The 14,377-nt window shown below is 41.4% G+C and overlaps 1 protein-coding gene across 4 annotated transcripts; it reads right to left on the bottom strand.

The window, feature by feature from the left end:
* Positions 1–5,345: 5,345 nt before the first annotated feature.
* On the bottom strand, positions 5,346–12,974 carry ska1 (spindle and kinetochore associated complex subunit 1). 4 transcript variants are annotated; one of them, XM_056387589.1, is made up of 8 exons: positions 12,921–12,974; positions 12,299–12,384; positions 12,093–12,208; positions 9,750–9,844; positions 9,127–9,261; positions 7,542–7,711; positions 6,746–6,905; positions 5,346–5,712 (listed from the first exon to the last, which is right to left on the bottom strand). In XM_056387589.1, the coding sequence occupies exons 2-8, from the start codon at positions 12,378–12,380 to the stop codon at positions 5,688–5,690; spliced, it is 783 nt and encodes a 260-aa protein (XP_056243564.1). In that variant the 5' UTR covers positions 12,381–12,384; positions 12,921–12,974; the 3' UTR covers positions 5,346–5,687. The 4 variants fall into 4 exon arrangements, with proteins under 4 accessions (XP_056243564.1, XP_056243567.1, XP_056243566.1 ...); XM_056387592.1 differs by lacking the exon at positions 6,746–6,905 and having other exon boundaries at positions 7,534–7,711; XM_056387591.1 differs by lacking the exon at positions 6,746–6,905.
* Between the last annotated feature and the right edge of the window lie 1,403 nt (positions 12,975–14,377).

The raw sequence follows: 14,377 nt of genomic DNA, 5'->3' as shown, positions 1-14,377 counted from the left end.
ACCTGAACACACCACTTACTTAAACAACTCGTGGTAATGACGGAATGTAGAATCTTCTTTAAGACAACTTTCGGAGAGTCATGACCTCTTAAAGTCCTGTTCTGGATGTAAGTTCAGTGTGTATGAAAGAGCAGGTACAATAGATATTTAGATAGATGAGATGAGACTGAGCTAAACACTTACAGCTATACTATAACAATGACAGACCTGGTAGTATACTGTACATTGGTCTAGTAAACAATGTTTACTGATTTTTTGCATTTGGAGGCCTGGTGCTTTGTTGGAATTGTAACAAGAAGTCAGAATAACTATAGAGGTGATCTATATAAAGTAGACATATTAATATACAGGGAAAGGAGTGTAGCTATCTAATGGAATTGAGGTTTAATAGAGGTTTTGGGAATAGCATCACCTATATCTTGGTAACAGACAGGTTACATCAGTGCTTATCTTGTCTGTTTTCCAGACAGTAACCATACGCTGACTTGTTTGTTAGTCTTAGGTTTTAAGTAGGATTATCATATGTTGTTACAGGCAATGTAGCCTGGCAAGTGTTATCTTTTTTAATGCAGCATCACTCCACAAAGAATCATAAAATCATGGGTCCGGGGATAATCCGTAATTCATTTTAAATTTAAAAATGAAAAAACGTAAATCTGTTCTTTGTTTCAAAACCAAAACAGAAAAAACTTTTTTGGTGTCAGGATCAAAAAGTTAAAAACCAATCAAAAGTGGGGGTTCGGTCTGTTTTTGACAATCGCTTTTATCATTATTTTGTTTGATACCAAAAAAACGAATTGAGGGATACAGAGTGGATGGTGCAGCTGAGCTTCCCAGCTCTTGGGTTTGGCCTTCTAGAGGAGACAACAGACCAGCCCCAAGGCATCAGAAGTGGCATGACATCTGTCAGAAGGTAAAGTATAGCAAAATATTACTTATTACAGCCTGTCACTCAGTCTGTGGCCTCAGACTCCTATGGTGCGATCTCCAAAAACAAATCAAACCACAGTCACAGTCTACCTGACTCAAGCCCAGTCTAGTGGCTAGGACGACCCACAGCCCCTCTGATGGAGGCAACCAGAACAGAACAGATGGAACCAGGGGGACTGCAGTGGTGATTAGTGAGCTGTCCTCTCAACACCAATGCACTATCAACACCAATATCCTGAAGGTTTGTGGTTGGGAGGCTGCCGCCACAATACCACAGCCAGGTGCCTCCTCTGAACTTGATTCAGGATTCAGCTAGTGATGCTGGCTCTAGTAGACTCACAGGTGCCTGTGCTTTCCTTCTCTTTTGTATTTGTTTATATTCCAATTGTAACTACATTGTGAAATGCTAATCCACTACATCTCAGGTCTGATATGTAGAGAAATTTGGAAAAAGACTAACCAAGTGATAGTTGTGGATATGGAGCAATAATGAAGAGATTTTGTTTATGTCAAGGAGTAGCACAGCTAGAAGCTGCGTTGTATAGTTTTATTTCTCAGAGTAATATATTTATTAATTATATTTAACATTTTAAATGCAGCCTTACTTATTGTTTCTCTCATTGTTATGTACTTACATTTAAAACCTTGTGAGGGACTCTCTATCCTTTTACTACTGAGGTGCCTTGTTAGGTTTAAGAAAAAGGCCCTTTGGTGAAGTTACAAGAGAAGTCTATCATAATATTATAGAAAACTTGTATTTTCCACATTTTCCATTTTTCTATTTATCTCACAGCACATATTTTGCATTAATCCAAAGCATAATCCAGGCTATTCATCTATCAGTTATCCTCTAACATTACCCTGGTATAGACCTCACTCTTGGTTAATGTTACACCTTTATGTCTTGGCTTTTATTTAGAATTTTTTATGCTTCAGTTCCTTTTCCTGTCTTTCCACCCAGCTTCTGTCAGTGCCAAGTAAGAAATGAAAAAATGTATTAGCAACAAACAAAATTGGACCTTTTTCTTAATTTGGTTTTACCGCTTTTTGTTTGGGAACAAAAAATTAATAGACCACGTGATTTAGTTTTTGGCATAGAATAAAAAATAAGACCATGTGAATTTGTTTTTTGGTTTCAAACAAAAATAATGATGAAAGCAAATGCAAATGCAAAAAAACAGACATTTTTGATTGGTTTTTCGTTTTGGGGGTGACCCATAACCTTTATACATTGCACACATTATCTTTATGTTGGTTTACAAAAGGTACACTCAGTGTCCACATGCATGTCAGTGACAGTGGATGTGGGTTGGCAGATGGGGGTGGGGGCTCCTGCTTTAAAAGAAACCATTATACACCATATATTGTTATTCTGCCTACTTATGCATCTTATTCATCTTCCGTATTCAAATTTTCGGGGCGTAACTAGTTCCAGTCATGGTTCTGATAGGAGTTACAGTTCTTTTCAAAGATAGCAGTTGTTTGAGACGCTTGGCGAGCCAAAATCTCACTCAGCTCTGTGTCAGGACTTCCAGCTAGACACAGGTGTTCGACATGGCTTGTTAGGGGACTCTTTGATTTCACAGACACAGACACACAAACAGGCAGAAAGCTGTTTACAAATTAGTGCCCATAGAGAGAGATTACAGTTCAGACTGGACAAAAGGACAAAGCTGATTCTTATTGGCTGATTGGACTTATTAACTCTCACCCCTTTAATCTCAAGTATGAGAGCATGTATGAGGCAAATCAACACTGTGTAAGTGTGTGTGCTTGTATGTGCATGTGCCCCCCCCCCCCGTGACACACACACAAGCACCACCATCACCACCCCGTTTTTATCACTGATGGTAGGCTAAATAACAGAAACATCTCTGTATAATGTGATCCGCAGTGATCAATTGAATCAACAACTGTCAACCGAGTATATTAGTAATTATCAGGTGTATGCTCAGGCTCCAAAGTGCCTAACTACAATTAATTGGTTGATTTTGTTGCTGTTCTCACCTGGGAACTGATACATCTGGTAACATAACGATGTTCTTTAATTTTATAGTTTTATCATATATTAGTATTATCACCCTATAACATGTTTTACCCCTCCCTCCCCATTTTCAAATGTAACACAGTAACATTATTAGACATTTTGACTGACTTACTTCGTTCTTTTATCTGAGAACATTTTTACACAGTGGTTTACTTCTACTGATGTCTTTTCACTAATACTAGTGAAGCTGTTCATGTGTTGACATGCTGAGTCAGTTGCTGTTTTTGAAATGGCTATATTATGGACCCAAATGCAGCAGACAACTGGATATAGTTTGAGGCTGATGAGGTGGTGTGGCAGAGTGGAGCGTGAGACAGAGGCGGGGTGAGTGGAAAAACACCAGAGAGCTCAGGTAGGAGCAGAGGCGGATTGTGACAGTTTTCCTCATCACAGTGTCTAACTACCTGCTCTACATTTAAATTTACACTAGTTCTGCTATGGCACTCAGAGCTCTCTGCTCCTTTTAGCAACTGCTCTAGGCACAGCTACACTCGCTAACGGGAGCTAACTGCGCACTCTAACTGCCATCCCTGAAAATTTTCCTCAGAAAAAGTCAGAAAAACCCTTTTTAAATCCCAGTTTCCAACCTTCATTGACTATTTTTATATCAAAAATGTAGAGATGCTTTTTGTCCTGTATCACCCAGTTTTGGTCTCATTCTGATATCTTTCACGGTTTTTGAGGAAATCCCCCCAAAGTGCACAGAGGGCTGTCCAAAGCTCCCATAGACGGCCATGTTAAACTTAGCTCTGAAGCTCTTGCCCTCAACAGAGTTGAGGGGAGTTTCCATGAAGCCTTTGGGCAGCTGTGGTGAGGTTATCTTTTCAATAGGACTTAGTTTTCCTTGTGTGATCCAATTTTCAAACACATTTCATCTTAAAAGCTGTTGTCTACCTAGAGAGACAGAGGGGATTGTGTGTGCCCCCTGGTGGCCACAGTCGCTATAGCATCCAGTGTCTCAGCAGGTGCTACTGACACTTACTGGGCAGAAATGGGGAAAGCTGACTCATTCATTCATTTTCTACCGCTTATCCTCTAGTAGGGTCGCGGGGGGGCTGGAGCCTATCCCAGCATCTTTTCAGGCGAGAGGCGGGGTACACCCTGGACAGGTCGCCAGTCCATCGCAGGGCAAACACATAGAGACAGACAACCATTCACACTCACAGCCACACCTATGGTCAATTTAGAGTATCCAATTAGCCTAGCCTATTAGCCCATTTCGCATGTCTTTGGACTGTGGGAGGAGAGAACCCACACTGGCACGGGGAGAACATGCAAACCCCACACAGAAAGATCCCACGGCCAAGCCGGGACTCGAACCCGGAACCTTCTTGCTGTGAGGCGACAGCGCTAACCACTGCACCACCGTGCAGCCCCGAAAGCTGACTCTGTTTGGCTAATTAGACTGATTAACTCTTAGCCTTTAAACTCAGGTATGAGAGCAACTCTAAGGTAAATCAACACTGTATTTGCATAACTTCATCACCAACATATGGATATTAACTGTATAAGTGTCTCAACCTGGTAACACAAGCTTTTTGGAGGCTCTATGGTAGACAGCTCTACTGCCACACACAATTCACACACGCATCGACAGACAAACACAAATACCATCTTATTTTGAAGGTGAATATCAAAAAAGTAAGAGTCTCAACACACACTGTATAGACGGAAACACAAACACCATCTCCACGTTTTGAATAAACCTTAGGTAGGTAAGGTAGGTCATAAATGTTCGATCTTAGAAGCTATAGTCTATATGTGACACAGTGGTATAGCTTTATTGCAGATCAACTTCTATAAGGGCATGTATATATGTGTATACATGTCTTGCTATGGTTGTGGGGACAAATTTGGGTTTGAAACCATCAGTGTGAGGCTATTTTGGCCAGTTGTGACAGCTTCAAAAGGTTTGAGAAGGATACCTGTAGTGGCTAAGGTCAGAGTTAGGATAAATCTTTACAACATGAATGAAACTCAAAGTAACGTCCTCTGTAGAGATTGAAACGTGTGTGATGGATACGCACCAAGCAGCAGGCACATTCAAAATTCCTTCAGGAATTTTCTAGTTTAACTAATTATCTAAAACCTCAGGCTGCACCAGTGGTGGTTCAGGTGTGTCCTGTTAAATGAGGTGAACACTATTAAAACATACAGGAAAACCTAAATACAACAATAACAATCTGACAGTGTCTGATAAAATAAATCAGACTGATCTAAACCAACTTCATGAACCAAGACGACTGATAAGTGTAACAGCTGTATGAGAATCTCAGCACCTCTGAGGACTTGATGTTTTCTGTTGACTGAAGTGATGAGAAGTAAAACTCCTGCAGCAAACACACATAAACAATGATAATAGCCATGTTAAAGCTGTTTTTTATTTCATCATCAGAAAAATAAACAGTAACTGTGGCACAAACAGAAGTTCTACAATGTCACACTGTCACTGTGTTATAATATATATAACAGAACTAATCTGACGGTCTGACAGAGCAGACATAAAACACCACCATGACAAGAATCAACCAGGCAACAAAGAAACCCCTGACGACAGCCTAATCCATCTGACTGACTCTTGTTCGTTCATAACAACACATAGCGGGTGAGGCCTCCCCCCCGTAGCTCCTTCAGACGCTGACAGTGTCGCAGCATGTTCAGGATCCCCTGAAACCGTTTGTCCACCTTCATCTGAGTGAACTCCCGAATGTCATCCTCCACCACGAAGTACTGACCTGCAAGACAACACAGGAGAGGCACCACGGTCCAGTCATTCTGTATTTTGACTGTCCAGTGTTTCCCCTGGGTATGAAATATACTACGAAAAGGGCCGGTATTACCTGCTGGCACAAAGGGTCTACTACATGTGACAAACAACAAATAAGTGTTACATTTAACACAATATTTTGATTTATTTATTTCTATTAACTTCACAAACAACAACATGATAAACTGGACAGGGGCCACGAGGTGAAATGCTGCCCCCTATGGAGGTGGAGCAAGTAGAACGATCTTACACATTACACCTTTAAGTGGGAGTGGGCTACAAAGCCCCCCAACATCCAGTCTGCATCGATGCAAACTTACTAACCACACTCCTAGACAAGTGCAGCGCTGCTTTGAGTCTGGGATGGATGAAATGCCATATACCTACTAATGTGAGTTCCGTGTTTTTATTTCCAAAGGACAAGTCATAAATGACCTCAAACAGACATTTTATAGACTATTTTCATGCACACATGACAAAATTAGATGTTACACTGTATTTTGGAATGAACATGGCAATGTGTATCCCAAAAAAAATGGGGTGTGTTTATTTGTTTGATTTGATATTTGAAAATTAAACTGCTGTCTAAATCTAATTATAACCTTAAACATGTTCAGTAAAAACAAAATGCGTCCAAAGAAGCATGGGAGTGAATTTTTTTTTTTTTAACTCAACTCATAACTTTCCTCTCACAAGCTAACTATGACATGAATGTGTTGAGGGCCATGTCATTGCCCACAGACCTACACCTCTGTTAATGCTGTCTATATGATTATCTTTTAGATAAATATTGATTTAATCACACATTATTTTGGGTAACAATCGATTTCCTGTTTCTGGAGAAAGGTGAGGGCATCCCAAAGCTTACTGTTGTATTTATACCCTCCCCCTTAATGAAGAGACCCTCCACAGCTGGGAGTGTGACTCCAAATGGTGTTACACTCTATCTCTGACTGGGAGTGTGTAGGGACCGGATTGGAATTGGCGGGGAGGTGCTTTACCTGGTCTGTGCTTGTAAAATAGCCACGTCTACTAACATATGTTTCTCTCTCTCTCCCTGTGTGTTTCTCTGCAGAGCATGTGCGATCGTCAGTAGACCTTTCTCGCGATAGCAGAACGAACAGGAGGGGTAGAGGGAGGGGAGATTAGGAAGGTGTCTTTCTGTCGGATGGATAAAAAAAAGAAATTTTAAAAAAATGGTTGCCAAATATACATTGGCAGCCATTAACATACAGGGCGCTGCACCCAAGTAAAGTCTATGCGTGGAAAACACTGCTGTCAGCTAGTCTTCTCCAGGACACTGACCTGATATGACCTGGTCTGACCGGATGTGATCTTGTCAGACCAGGTCAGATACACTTCAGGGTCCAGATGCATAAAACTGAGATTCATGACTAAAACTCTATGCATCCTTCTGGTTTTGTGCATACAAAACCATTCTTTCCATCAGAATTATAAAGCCGTGCGATCGCATGGTTCAGCATTATAAATCTCACTCATTGAGAAATTGGACGCACATGCACAAGCCCCATTTCCAAGCCAATTTTCTCATGTTCTATGAAGCTGCAGTGTGGAGTTTTCTCTGCTGCTGAAAGTCATGACTGAAGGAATGAATGAATAAAGTTTACATTAAATTCACAACATGATAATGGTAATAAATAATCTCACTGGTGTATTGGTGTATAGTATCAGATCACAGTCCCGTCAGATTCAGGTCTGAACCTGATCACATGTACTGTCTCATCTCACTTTTCAGACCCATCAGTCACACACAGTGACATGGCTGTACCTGTGTACCTTTAGTGTGTTTGGTCTCCTGCTCCTTGAAGCGCTGATGCAGCTTTCGAGCATGATTGTGCAGAGTCTTCAGAGACTGATGGAGGATCTTATACTTGGCTGTTACAGCTGTGTTGATGCTCTGCACAGCAGCATTGAGCTGGTCATATGATACACGTCCTTTCATGTACCTGAGAGAGACACAAACATTTATATATACAGTATAATACTCTCTCTCTATATATACATTATATGTGTGTACATACACACACACACACTCACCGGCCACTTTATTAAGTACAGCTGTTTAACTTCTCGTTAACGCAACTATCTAATAGGCCAATCACATGGCAGCAGCTCAACAAAAAGGTGATTTAAGTGACTTTGAACGTGGCATCATTGATGGTGCAGTTATCTGGGAGAAAATGCCTTGTTGATCCCAGTGGTCAGAGGAGAATGGTCAGACTGGTTCGAGCAACAGTAACTCACACAACCACTCATTACAACCGACGTTGGCAGAAGAGCATCTCTGAATGAACAACATGTCGAACTTTGAAGCAGATGGGCTACAGCAGCAGAAGATCACACTGGGTGCCACTCCTGTCAGCTAAGAACATGAAACTGAGATAACAATTCACACAGGCTCACCAACACTGGACAAAAGAAGATTGGAAAAATGTTGCCTGGTCTCATGAGTCTCGATTTCTGCTGCGACATTCAGATGGTAGGGTCAGAATGTGGCGCAAACAACATGAAAGCATGGACCCATCCTGCCTTGTATCAACGGTTCAGGCTGGTGGTGGTGTAATAGTGTGGGGAATATTTTCTTAGCACACTTTCGGCCCCTTAGTATCAATTGAGCATAGTTTAAATTCCACAGCCTACCTGAGTATTGTTGCTGACTATGTTCATCCCTTTATGACCACAGTGTACCCATCTTCTGATGGCTACTTTCAGCAGGATAACGCAGCTTCACAAGCTCAAATCATCTCAAACTGGTTTCTTGAACATGACAATGAGTTCACTGTACTCAAATAGCCTCCACAGTCACCAGATCTCAATCCAATAAAGCATCTTTGGGATGTGGTGGAACAGGAGATTTGCATCATGGATGTGCAGCCAACAATATGGACAAAGCCTCTGAGGAAGGTTTTCCAGCACCTTGTTGAATCTATGCCATGAAGAATTAAGCAGTTCTGAAGGCAAAAAGGGGGTCCAACCCGGTACTAGCAAGGTGTACCTAATAAAGCGGCTGGTAAGTATGTATACATAGAACATTTCATCTCTTTAGCACATTATATCCACATGTGGGTCCAACAAGGTGAAACTGGTCACATGTTGATCTGAGATCAAAAGTCATAATCATGAGAAAGAAAATGTCTAAAATAACATGTGTTACATCACATGCTGCTGTGATGTTCATGACAGAGTGAGAGACACAGCTGATCAAACTTCATCTGTCTAAGCTGTGAACTTCAGAAACAGCTCCCTTCCTCTGGAGCAGTTTCCTGTTTGTTAGGAGATGAGCTCTGTTGCTGGTTCACAGCATTAGATTCATTCATAGATCATTAGATGAACATGTAGGATACCAGTGAGGGATACTTACTGAGGGATGCCATCAAACTCTGGCATGGTAATGAACTCCACCTCTCTGACATGGGTCTTGGTCTTTCTGACGGTCTCTGTCTGGGTGATGTGAACATCTGCTGCCTCTTCCTTCTTCTTCACAGGTTCATTTCCACTGAGAGAGGAGAGGAGTGTCATACAGCACAGTTCTCTATCAGCACCATAATGTTCATATCCTCTGATTAACTGTCCTCAGGTGTTTCCTTCTCTTCAAACTGTCACTGTGAGTGTTTGAATTACTTCAGACTGACTGTGACTCATAACTCTGACTCTGTTTCTTCTCTACAACATCTACTGTCTGCCCCCCCGTTCTCATCCCTTTGTCCTCCTGTTATCCTTGTTTTCCTACTGTTCTCCTCCCCGTTTTCCTCCTGTTCTGAACCCCGTTCTTTGAGTTCTGTCTTTAGATCCTCAATAACCCTTTGACAGCACTGTCATTGTGATTTTGAGCAACACACATAAACCTGGCTTTGTGACCCTCTTCTATGACCAGGTTTTATACTGTGTCTCTGTATGTGATATGTTGTTTTTAATTTAAGTCTGAAGGATCTGAACTAATGATTTGATATTAAATAGTAAAGAGAATGACAGTTGGAGCGTCACCTTCCTGCGCCTTTCTTCCTGGGCATGTGTGCAGGGATGTTGTCCTTCATGTGTTGAACGTCCTTCATATCATTCTGGAAAAACTGGTCAATTTCCTGAAACACAAACAAGTGTTTTGTGTTTCTTCATAAAGTCCAGATAAAAAGTATCTGGACAGTTTTTGTTCTTCAGCCTCACCTCATTCAGTTTGAAATACAGTAATTGTGACTGATTATATATATATTAATAATATAATTATTAAAAGACTAATTCTCTCCTTTTTAAAATGTATCGTATATTAAAGAGGAGGTTTACATCAGTATAGACAAAACTGTGTTCAGTGTTTCCCACAGGCCTTAAATATAAGCAGACCAAAAGGGCCGGTATTACCTGCTGGCACAAAAGGTATACTACATGTGACAAACAACAAATACTTATGACCTTTAACACAATAGTTTCAGTCACAATTTTTTGTCGATTGATGTTTTTTATTCTATGTTGTTGTCTTGTCTGACGATGGAGAACATAATGCACACAAAGGAAGAACTCCTGGCTTTAAAGTTTACTAGATATGGAGTTAAACATCCCATACCAGCTGAGCTGGAGAAGCCGCTCCGTGGATGCAGAGCCGGGGCTAAGCTAAAGGCTAGTACATGTACATATAAGCCTTTTCTACCATCAATCCTCATGGGAAATGTCAACTCCTTGGCTAACAAGTGTGATGAACTGGAGGCACTTGTGAAGAACCAGCAAGCATATCATGAGTGTAGTCTCATGTGTTTCACAGAGACCTGGTTAAACAACAACACCCCCGACCGTTATGTCGATTTACCCGGCTTCACTGCAGTACGAGCGGACAGACACGCCAGAGCAAGTGGAAAGAATAAAGGTGGAGGACTGGTTGTGCTTGTGAACAATAGATGGTGCAACCCCGGTCATATCACAGTTAGGGAGAAGATCTGCTGTTGGGATATTTAACTGTTGGCAGATGGTCTTAGACTGTACTATGTACTGAGGGAGTTCTCACACATCGTTGCCATTATTGTTTACATTCAACCATGAGCAGAGCCTGCTGTCGTGTGTGACGTCATTCACAAGACTGTTGTCAGAGTACAGACCCAGCACCCTGATGAGGTCCTGCTCCTGTAGACCCATGTTCATCCTGCTCCTGTAGACCTCTGTGTTCATCCTGCTCCTCTAGACATGTGTTCGTCCTGCTCCTGTAGACCTTCGTTCATCCTGAACACAGACCCATGTTCATCCTGCTCCTGTAGTCCTCTGTATTCAACCTGCTCCTCTAGTCCTCTGTATTAAACCTGCTCCTCTAGTCCTCTGTATTAAACCTGCTCCTCTAGTCCTCTGTATTAAACCTGCTCCTCTAGTCCTCTGTATTCAACCTGCTCCTCTAGTCCTCTGTATTCAACCTGCTCCTCTAGTCCTCTGTATTTATCCTGCTCCTGTAGACTCGCGTTCGTCCTGCTCCTATAGACCTCTGAGTTCATCCTGCTCCTGTAGACCTCTGAGTTCATCCTGCTCCTGTAGAACTCTGAGTTCATCCTGCTCCTGTCAGCTGTGAAATCATCAGTAAACACCAGTTAGTCAGTTTAACTGGAGCCAGAACAGAACCAGAACCAAGTCTGACAGACGAGGTGGAGGCTTTGAATCATGAGTTGTTCCTGTTTCTCTCTACACTTTCCTATTTCCATCATTTTGATAGAGGTTGATTTCTGTTTCATCAGATCACCTTAGTTCCAGGACCTAAATGGTTTCTTTCTGTGAACTGCAGCCTTGTCTTTCTGTTTCCGAGGTAACCCGGGGGTCTGTGTCTTGTGGTGGATCCTCTGAATCTTCTGGTCTTGAAGTTTTCTCTTAACCTTTGACAAGGAAACATGTCTGCATACATCGTGAAGAACATTCTTTACCTGCTGTGAAGACAAATATTTTTCTTCACCAACAACCTTTGATATTTGATAGATTTTTGAGCCTCATCATCCTCTTCTTCAGCTGTATGGTCACTTCTTACATACTAACAGACAACTCCTCAGTCTGAAAGGAAACCACCACATCTGACCTCTTTGTGTTGAACTAACGTTGAAATGACTCACAGCTGCTCGAGAAACATTAAGCAGCCAATCACCTCTGAACCCTGTAATTTGGGCTTGTTCAGATTCTGATGTAAACCTGCTCAGATTAAAGCTGAGACTAGGCTCTTTAATGTAGTCTCCGTTTAATTCCAGTTCAACACCAGTTTAACTACAGTTTATCACTAGTTTACCTCCAGTTTAACTCCAGTTTGCCTTTAGATGAACTCCAGTTGACATCCAGTTTATCACTAGTTGTACCTCAAGTTTAACTCCAGTTTACCTTTAGTTGCTTCAGCTGCTCCCTCTGTTGTTCAACATATTTCTCAAACTGCTCCAGAAGTCTCTCCAGACCAAAGAGCTCCTGTCCAAGTTTCTTCATCTTACTCTGAGGCAGCTCTACATGTGAAGAGAAAAAAGGACCCATATTAATAGACACCACTTAAGCTTCATACAGTAATGAAACAGTCATGAATGACTGAGTCATACCAGCAGCTGACAGGTCCAGTATACGGTGCAGGGATGATATCCTGTTCTGCAGGTGGAGGCTGATGTCCACCAGCTCACTCATGTTCCTGAAACAGAGACACTTCATCACAAACACATTAGAACCTGGTACCTGGTTAATGTCATGGACCAAACCAACTCACACACACACTCACACACAGACACACACACACACACACAGACACACACACACACACACACACACACAGACACACAGACACACACACACACACACACACACACACACACACACACACACACACACACACAGTATTTGCACAACACAACACTGTTGTAATGGAAGATCCGACGAGAGAATAGAGAGATGATGAAGCTTTATGACAACATCGGGGTAAAGTTCTGTGATCGATGTTCGATAAGCAAAACACACGACACTGCGAACAGAAGTTATATAGAAACACTTGATGTTATCTGGGTTTGGGTAGTTAACGCCAGTTAAAACAGCGAGCTCTCTAAAGCTAACGCTAGCTAACGTCCAGGTAGCATGAGTCAGTTCAGATTTAACGGTAGTAGCTTAGTCAGGCTCACGAACAAACAGAGCTGCATCTCAATCCTTTATTACAGGTTTAAGCAGAGAACTTACTGTTCGGACTCACGACGCTGTTTTCCCGGGTCTGAATTTCAAATGTCCATCCACACGTCACTACGCACGCGCTGTGTCACTGCTCCCTTCAAAGACTATAGGAAATATCAAAATTACATCAGAGACAGTTCTGGGTGACAAGATCCAGAGAGCTTCACGTTATGATTGCCCCCTCTCGGTGGTGGACTGACTTTTTCAAAATGTCGTGTTCTTCATCAGTGAAGAGTGAAAAGCTCTTTATATACAGCCTATGGTAATTATGAGCTTCTTCTGAATGTTATGAGATTTTCTCTCTGTGAATTTAACCATCTCAAATGTATATCAGATAAGGGGGTTGTTTAATTAAAATGTATACATTTTCATGTTCTTTCTCTCATCCTGTCTCCTTTTTCTCTGGTGTAAGGACAGATGTAAGGGGACATTTTTTCAGATGCCTACTGGAAAAATTGTTATCTTGATATGGTGTCTTTCCTTCTATGAATGTGCTTCATTGTAACTCTATTTTATTTTCTATCCATTGATATTGAAGAGTGAATGAAGAGTGACGTCACTCTGTAGTGTGTCTTAGTTGGTCCACAGGCATCAACCAACCCATTTAAGATGGTCTCTTCCTCTTGTCCTGTAAAACATCCTGAAGGGCAGTTGGTAGTTAGTGAATGTTTGTTACTCCAGGTGTAGACGCATATGATCACTGTTGCTTAGGTGACACTTAATCTAACATCAATCCATCAATTCCTTGTGTGTAAAGATATGTACACATCTGAGACTAGAATATCTATCTAAATACAGCAGTTCTACTGTGGAGCTGGAATTTGAACCCAACTTTAATCAGAATGATGAAACAGTTTTTTTGATGAGGGCACATTACAATGTGTTTCTTGGACCAACATCACAAGTATTTTTTGGATGACATTTAATTTTACATTATCTCAAGAGTACACTTCTTCTTCTTTTTCTCTAATACACATACACATAACAAATCTGAAAACATAATATTGGCTTCTGATGTATTGTATTATCTCCCTCAATGTAATAACCTAAACCCAGTTTCATCTTCCTTTACTTCTCCCACTTATGTCCAGCAGTGACAGGCTTGACTCAGGTCTCCTCTAGGGCCTGTGGCAGAATCCGCCTCCAGTGGTGGACTATAATTACACATTTGCACAAGTCCTGTACTGTACAGATTTGAGGTACAGATTTTGAATGTTAGTGATAAACTGAAGGATGGAGTATTCCTTTACAGGGTGAGAAAATTCTCCTGCTTGTCAAGCTAAACAACCTATTTGAAAACCTCCTGGATCAGCTGGAAAATGCATCGACACAAACCTGTAAACAGACTGTTAGTCTGAGTTCATGTTGACTTTTTACAGATACGTGGTTCTCACAGGACAGTGATGATACAAACATATGATGATCTTATAGATCATGATGCACTACTGTACATTAAACTACTCAAC

The sequence above is a fragment of the Seriola aureovittata genome, chromosome 10 (assembly GCF_021018895.1).
Source record: "Seriola aureovittata isolate HTS-2021-v1 ecotype China chromosome 10, ASM2101889v1, whole genome shotgun sequence".
In the NCBI taxonomy this organism is placed as follows: Eukaryota; Metazoa; Chordata; class Actinopteri; order Carangiformes; family Carangidae; genus Seriola; species Seriola aureovittata.
Note: the sequence above shows the minus strand (reverse complement) of the source record. Positions and strands in the feature narration are given on the sequence as shown.

Coding starts and splice junctions, on each gene's coding strand:
- ska1 (XM_056387589.1), bottom strand. CDS start 12,380: ATGAGTGAGCTGGTGGACATCAGCCTCCACCTGCAGAACAGGATATCA. Junction 9,262..9,749: donor AGGAAGAAAGGCGCAGGAAG/GTGACGCTCCAA, acceptor CTCCTCTCTCAG/TGGAAATGAACCTGTGAAGA. Junction 5,713..6,745: donor ATTTTACAAGCACAGACCAG/GTAAAGCACCTC, acceptor GTTGTCTTGCAG/GTCAGTACTTCGTGGTGGAG.